General features: G+C 37.5%; 1 protein-coding gene across 4 annotated transcripts in view; it reads right to left on the bottom strand.

Annotated features, from left to right (window-relative positions):
• Window positions 1–4,923, bottom strand: part of LOC120633513 (sodium/potassium/calcium exchanger Nckx30C) — a 98,495-nt gene extending 93,572 nt beyond the window's left edge. For 3 of the 4 annotated variants that reach the window (XM_039903735.1, XM_039903734.1, XM_039903733.1), the window contains exon 1: window positions 4,181–4,923. In XM_039903735.1, the coding sequence (XP_039759669.1) occupies window positions 4,181–4,903 (723 nt within the window). In that variant the 5' untranslated portion in view covers window positions 4,904–4,923. The remainder of the gene's footprint in view (window positions 1–4,180) is intronic. The other variant, XM_039903736.1, reaches the window with a different exon arrangement.
• Window positions 4,924–8,610: the final 3,687 nt, after the last annotated feature.

Raw genomic sequence — 8,610 nt, forward strand, 5'->3', positions numbered from 1 at the left:
CGAAATGACATTCAAATCGGTATAGCTATTTTCCAGTTAGTTTTAAGACACCCGCATTGCATATATCTATGAAAGATAATAAAATAGAGTATCCTTTTTTACCTCTATTTTTATTGTGTTATTTCTGTATGGGTTTAAATCAATCTTTACTTTGTGGGTGTGCATAACATTATGTTTAATAGTGTTCTTCGGAATCCTTTATTTTCCAGGTCTAAAAAGAATTCTATTTCTGTGTCAAACAATGCCAAAATGTCACTATCGGTTTTGCTCAGATGCTATACATAAGTAAAAATTTAGTCTATTTTTTTAATCCCGCAAGAACGGTCGCGTTGTGATTGACCGGGATAGAAAGTATCCAATGTCTATAATCTTATTAAATTTTTGTGGTTAAGATTGTGACGGTCTCTATAACTATAAAGACAAATTATAAAAACGTGTTATTTTATTATTTCTTACTTGATATTTAAAATGTTAATACTATGTAGTATTTCGTATTGCACGTTGGTACGGAACCGTATTTTCCGTTTTTTTAGTTTTGCGAACCCCAACTTACGTATGCTGTATTTCTATATAGGTACAGTTTTATTGTTGTACAAAAAAGTTCTACCTGCATTTTTCATTGTTTGGGTTTTTTTTTAATACAGTTCAGCATGAATCTCATGGTTGGATTCTAAATTATAACAGTAGGGTATTACGTAACTATTTAGTAGCTCCGTAGCCCCGTAGACGACTGTAGCGCATTGACGTAGCATTTCGTAGCAAAACAATCTCTACTTATTCAAATATCCTTCATTGTATGAATACATTGTTTTTATTCAAACTGTGCAATTCGAATGAGTGCTATGTTAGCAGTAGGTATCTGTTATTTTCGGAGGCTACATAACATAAACAATTCATCATCATCATATTATGAGAGAGAGTTTTAGAGCATAGACCCACCATAATGCCCCAATGTGGGTTGTTGGGCATTAACTCTAACTAACAATTCTTGGCCTGGCAATCAAACACAGGATTTCATGGTCCGTAGATGCTAATATTACAAAGGATTTTATTTGTATGCAAAATACAAGCGAGGTTAAAAAAAATTGGAGAAAACTTAATGGAACAACTGAAAATTCGGAAAAATCTATAATTCAGGAATTATTTCTTTCAATACATGGCGTTCTTTAGGTGTTGCGAAGTTCGACAGTTAATGACAAAAAAGCAACTAAATCTCTAATTCATCAACATTACTTCAACCGATTGAAGTCCACAGCTGGGCATAGGTCTTTTGTAGGGAGTTCCAAGATCCATGGTCCTGGGCCGCTTGTTTCCTTGCTCCCAGCGACTCGTCTGTCCACCTCGTTTGAGGCCGACCAACGCTGCGTTTACCTGTGCGAGGTCGAAATTTTGGAGACCAAACCGTCCATCGGTTTTCTGAGCTATGTGCCCCGCCCATTTCCACTTCAGCTTTGCGACTCGCTGAGCTATGACGGTAACTCTGGTTCCCCTACGGATCTCCTCATTTCTGGTTTAAATACGTAGATATATTATCAAAATGAAGCTTAATTTGCTATACTCCGCGAAAAGCAGGAGAATCTGTGTGGTGTAATTTATAATTTCTTCAATCCTTATACTCCACACCACACAGATCCTCGGCAATACACCCTCTACGCACGTTTCGCTCCGAAACCGGAGCATCATCAGGAGATGTTGACTTTACAATGAATAATTCTGAATATGTTCAATAATAGAGGCACTAATGAGGTGGAAGGGGCTTAGATAGATTAGGTGGGGGTCAGAAAGGTATAAAAGGCGACACATTTGGCGAATTTATCACTTAACAATTATTCATTGTAAAGTCAACATCTCCTGATGATGCTCTTATTTAATATCTTGCTTTGTTTTGGTTCCTATTTCATTTTAAGTAACAAAGAGTTTTTAGTGGGTTTTTTTTGGTATCAAAACAAGCATTTAAAACCTTGTAGTGTAGAGTTAGAAGATAAACGATAAGAGTAATTCATCACCTCGCCGCAATAAAAAAACTTATATGTTGAGTACATACATTTTTTTGACTGGCTGTTACTAAAGCACGTTGTTAAAAATGCTTTCAGAATGTTTGTATTCAATTAAGACCACTATTTTAATGATGAAAATTCACGCTTGCCAAAAATATTCACCGAAATTTAGAGATTATTAAAAGTTTGCAAGCATCATTCAGATTGCTGTGAGCACAAGTTTTATTTTTTGTGATACCAATAAAATTATTAGGTATTAAAGAAATGGCCAATTACGAATCTTAGTTTTATTTATACATGTGCTCTGAAGGTTTCGAACGATAAAAAGAACCCTCATCTTAATGAAGAAAAGGGTTATTTAATTTAGATGTTATGAAGCCTTTTCTTAACATTATTAAGGTGTTTTTTTCTGCTAACTAAAAATAATGCTAGTTAGTACAGGTAAAACCAAACTAAGTCTTAGTTTTTATTTTGCTTGTGTAAAGTTTTGCTATTAATACTAATTATTACTGATTTTTTGATAAGTTAACCTCGCACAAAAAGGAAGTATTTCATATTTGTGAATTTTCATGATAAATCAAAGACTTTTTGGGTAACTAAAAACCATTTTTCACTAATATAAAAAAGGCAAAGGTATCCATGCAGCCTAGCCATAATTTTTTAAGTAAAACGTCGGAATCGAAAAAATGGTTAAGCTTGTTCATATTAATTATATAAAAAAAAGCGTCAAAATTATAATATTTATCAAGATGGACCTTAATTCCATGGTCTTGTGCCATTTGATCAGCGTCTTTCTCCGACTCGCTGCGACTGTTCTGGTCTATTTTATTTGTAATATTACTGCCATTTTTTTTTTGCGGTGTACATTAGAAGTGTTATCACCAAATGGGGAATGGGGATTAAACCGACGGGTTGGATAGGCTATCTGGGTTCGCATCTCTAGCAACTAGGAATGTGTTTTTAATTAATATTTTTAAAATGTTGACGTTCTATCGGGTGGACCGATTCTGATGAGGTTTTGTTGCATTATTTAAGTATCCTTTCTCAGCAGCTTCTTACATTAATGTTTCTTGGCTCAAATCTATAAGAAGTCCCTGCAATCGGCTTACCTCAACATTTCTTTCAAAACTAAGATGCCGACTTTGGTAAATTTTTAAATAACATAAGTACAACAAACACCTTGGAGAAAAGCGGGTACTAAATTTGTTTTAAACACAATCAGGCTAACTCCGAAAGCTAGTTTTCTCATTTGCAGCCGATGATCTTATTTTCATTGTATTTAGTAGATTAAAATATAGATAATACACCGAGCAATGTTACTGAAATAGATTTTACGACGGTTTTTAAGCTTAAGAGTTTCTTCTAAAGATATAGCTATTACAAGGTCTAAGTCCGAACAGTTCACGTTATTACTACAATTACTTCATGGCGAGCCTACGCTAGCGTTACGTAAGCAACGCAGGGCCCGCCTCTAGTCGCCATAACAACGAGCCTCAAACAGGCCATCATAAACACTGCTTTATAAACATACCAATTGGCTCAAAAGTCTAGAATCCAGAGTCAAAAAAAACAGCAGCCAGATAAAAAAAAGTTATCAATCGATAATAACCTAAATAAAAAAATATCTGTCCAAATTCCAAACGAATTCTTTTTTAAATAAAAAATATATGTTCAAACAAGTTCAAAATTTAAATTACTGTAAAATATTTTTTTCTAATTTTGTGACTAAAAAAAACTTAAAATTAATATCTATTATATTTTTCTACAACAGTAATGTAATGCGTTTGAATATTAGTGATGACAAATGATAGTTACCGTGTGTTACTTACGATGTCGATAATAATATAATGATGAAAGTTATTTCGTAGGGTACTTAGACTAATGTTTCCAAAATCATTCTCTATCTAGGATTGAACGCACATTAATTTCATTTTCAGTAGCATGAACTACTTATTAGATGTCTCTAAACAATAGCTGAAGCATCTAAAAGGTAGCTCAGGCTACAGAAGTGAACTGATGTGCGGTCGTTCAAGCTAACCATTTCCTACTCGTACTTAACGACATGGATTTGGAATTTTAAAAAGCGTGCCAATGGGTGTTTTATTCTTGTATAATTGTCTGAGTGCAATAATTTAACCAAATCCACGTCTGTGTGCATGCAAGGTGTGTGCGGGCGAGCTCACCGTTGGCATCAGCTGATCTGTACTCCGGACGCGGGTCACCTTATTTTTGTATATCAGCTTCTTCAGCGCTCGCTCCACCGGCTGGTTCCACCGCATGAACATCACGTACGCGCCGTACAACGAGAACAGTACCAAGGCCTCCTGCCAGTATATCACGCTATCACGGAAACAGTATATCAACACGATTAGGCTGATGGAGTAAAAGGTGCAGTCGCGGAACAGTGGCCACCACGTCAGGGAGAGCGTGGTGCGGGAGAAAAGCGCGCACGCCCCGATTACGAACAGGATGTTGAACACGGCGGAGCCGACAATCGTCCCGATGCCAACGTCGTCGAACGACACGAACACGCCGATGATGGACGTGAACAGCTCCGGCGCCGACCCGCCAGCCGCCATGAAAGTAGCGCCCGCGACATCGTCTCGGATAGCGAGCCGCTCGATGATGACGTCCAGCGCCGGCACGAAGAACTCATCGCACACGATCGCCAGCGCTACGAACATGTAGCCCATGCCTATCACGTGTAAAAGCACGGCGCCCGAGCGGCGCTGCTCCTCCGTGAACAGGTCCTCGGGGAACAACGGGGTCTTCTCGTCGGCTTCGGGCTCGGGGGTGAGGTCGGGCGCGTAGTCGGAGGTGAGGTCGAGGTCGGGGGTGAGGTCGGTCGCGTTGGGCTCGCCGGCCCGCGCCGCCGCCAGCAGCGCGAGCAGCAGCGCGCCACCCATCCCGCGCTCCCGGGGGCTGCGAGCGCACTGACGGACTGCTCAGTGCCGCGGCCGGTCTGCGGAGACGCGACAAGCCCCGATCCCTATCGACATTGCTATTCTTTTTTAGAAATTCCAGCGACATTCGTGCCGATTCAAATCGTATTCGAACATCGAACGCTCTTTTTTGTTTATGCTTCCTGAAAATCTCCTTTTATTTAAAACCGATAACATTCCTCTACTGATTCAAATCATTCCATAACCTGAATTTAAAAATGTTATTGCGATAAATTTTTGAAGTACTTTAATATATTTTTGTAAATTTTATTTTAATTTTTAATGTTGTCGCAATTAATGAGTGTATATTCAGTTGAGAGCTGTAACACAAAAACGTGAACGTTAATTCAATAGAGATCAGTAATCGCCATGAACTAATTAAGAATTCGTATCAGAGTGCTTACTTAACCTGAATAATAAATGACAATCGAGTATTTAATCGAGATATCGTATCTCGGTGGAGATATCGATAGTCGAACGCGACTATCCCCCGCCCCCCGCCCAGGCGCTCGATAGCACCGCACTGCGCCGCGCCGTCGCTCCGAGCTGCGAATGAATAAACCTGCCCTAAAAACAGTCTACAAAATACGCCGTAACGTGCAGTCCATTGTAATATTACGTTCTCAATAGCATTGCAATCGTAACATAATATTACACATAACTATAAAATTAAACTCACATCCTTACCCTATTCATTTAAAACCTAAAAAAACAAACCCCTTTTTGTACCTAAGTACTCGTAAGATTCTAGAACGAAACATCGTTTATAGTAGCGTAACCTTAAACTCATGGCTATGATTATGCTTTAAGTATCTCGTTTACTTTGCGTTGCAGATTTGTACCTACTTTTATATTTTTCTAAGCATGCGATAATCATTTTAAACACCCAGGAATCGTAATTTAAAAATAAACACTTTACTATGCGTTTTAATAGAGCAGTTATAAAAAAAACTTTTGTTTCTTTTTATGTAATACAAATCATTCAAATTATTAAAATAATTATTCTCAACAAAGTTCTTACCTGCTCTGCTCAAAGCTTGCCTCTAAAGGCCATAAAATACTACCATTCTTCAAAGTCCAAGGCCTTTAAAATGAATTGGCACCCAACGTGGGACGGAAACGTATGATTGTAGAATTTTTTATTCGTTTCAATTTTCTAGGTCAGCAATTATCGAAATGGGACATCTTGGAAATGTCAATGCTTTTAACTGCTGCAGATAGCGACAAAACGTATCTCAGAAAGTTATAACTGCTGAAAATAATATCTTCAATTAAGTGTATTTGTATATAACTACTCCTCGTCAGCTCCCTGATGGGCATTGACCTCTTCCAAATAGTAGAGATAGTTTAAGGGCATTGAGCTACTTCAATCTAACGTGGCGGGCTTAAAAGGTTTTTATTATGTTAGAGATAATAACATTTTCTGACTCTGGACTAGTACTATTTAACTTTCTTTCCCTGGGACTCTCTTGCCACAGGTTCTTCGTTACAGGGGTTGCCTGAAGAGACTGCTTGCAGCAATAAGGCCACCGTTGCATGCCAACATTTTTATTTTGGTTATTTCTGTTATCTGTATTCTTTTAAGTTATACGTGCACCAAAGAGACCTTGGGGCTTACTTCCATCGCTTAAAGCAGTCTTGTTTGAAGATGACATTCTAATATGACATACCTTGAGGTCCAAAAATTACCTAGGAATTAAAATTATGAATCGAAAACGAAATAATAAAATATGATAAAAAAAATTGGTGACTAATGTCGAGCAAGTGCGCGCGACTTCGTCTGCGTAAGACTTCTGATTTCCCGTGAGTTTTTTAGGACTGTCATAGATAAGCAAGCCCGCTATACTTACATTATTAGGTACCTACATTATCTTCTTCTCGGATAGTTATTTCTAACGGTCTAAGCAGCACACGCCAAGATAGCTGTGAGCAGTCTTTAAGACGGCAGCATTTTTTCTCCAACTACTACACACTATATACACTATAACTTATGGTTATAATTTAGTAAATTTGCATAGTATAATTACGATATTTCAAGGTATGTATTTTCATAATCACACAAGTGTTTATGGTGTTAATGTTTTTGCTTGGTTATGTTTTTAATTTTTGATTTTAGATTAGGTTACGTTCAACCTATTGGGCAAAGCGAACAGAGGCTAAGTGGATCGGTGTAAAGGAGGAACAATAAGCTTAAAACTTGTTAAAGCAAAAACCAAGTCTTAGCACACAGAATAACTGTCTTAAACTGATATTTCTGTGTAGCCTTCTCCACATGGAACTCGGGTCACGAGAATTGCACGGTTTACGTAGGAGAAGGCATATTTCTTTGTTACAACTGCACTGATAAGTGATAAGTTATATTCTTTATTAATATTACTGTTATACTTTATAATATTCTTATGGCATAAAGGTTTGTTTTGACTTAAATTCCTCTGTAATTGTTGTAATTTACTGCATGTTCATTTTCATTTCTGTGTCTATATATTTTCTTCCCATAGGCGATCAAATGTGTCCGCTTTTCCCGGGCTTCCCCTACCTTACCCTACCTTATCGCTTTCCTGCTTTTTTTTCACGGCCGATTGGCGCAGTGGGCAGCGACCCTGCTTGCTGAGCCAAGGCCGTGGGTTCGATTCCCACAACTGGACAATGTTTGTGTGTTAAACATGAATGCTTTTATGTATATTATTCATATAATTATTCACCAGTCATCTTAGTACCCATAACACAAGCTATGCTTACTTTGGGGCTAGATGTCAATGTGTGTATTGTCGTAGTATATTTATTTATTTATTTATTTTATTTTACAAATAGTATACGTAAGTTTGTGGATAAAAGGAAAAGAAATTGTTACGTTCAATTATTATAGGTATTCATTTTAGCTTACCGTCTATTATTATGATGTATAAAGAAGTAACTTCCTAAACAACATAATATTAATATGTAACCCGCAGGTTAGATCCATTTCTAATGGTGCCAGTCGTACTGTACATTCTGGTACAGTACAATTCAAAGTTTATGTCGTCACTAAGCGTAAGCTGCGAGTATAGCTACACGCAGGTTATCAATAACTGTGCCTACCCTGTCTACCCTTTTTGGCTTGGCAGAGCCATCGCACTAATGACTACAGTATTCCATGCTGGTTCGGATTTGAACCTGATAAAGTGTAAGAAGCTGTCCCGGCGTGAAATACCGCTTAACCTTGTTAAGGGTACCAAGTTTTTACCAGCAGTTTTGGCCTTGTACTCGATATGTTTCCTATAGGTAGTTGATTAAAAGGAAAAAACGTACACATGTTGATAAATATACTAAAAATGTTAACAGGCCCAGAATTGTCATGCAGTGAATTTGCGTAATCTTTATATTTCTATGACACACAGTAAATTTGAAAATAGATCTTTTGCAGAATCAATGTGTGCGAAAAATAAGTAAACAAAAAATTAATTTACTACGACAATACACACTTAACCATCTAGCCTTAAAGTAAACTTTACCTAAGTAACCTCAAAGCGTACCTCAGATGGTTTAGATTCAGAAATCAGCCCGACAAATGGCGCTGGGGTCAGCTAGTAATATGTATATATAAATACTTATATAACACACATAAACACCTAGATCGGCCGTCAAATTTTTAAGGTCCTTTAAATTGCATTGGCATTCTGGCTTCTCCGCTT

Source organism: Pararge aegeria, chromosome 21 (assembly GCF_905163445.1).
Source record: "Pararge aegeria chromosome 21, ilParAegt1.1, whole genome shotgun sequence".
Lineage (NCBI taxonomy): Eukaryota > Metazoa > Arthropoda > Insecta > Lepidoptera > Nymphalidae > Pararge > Pararge aegeria.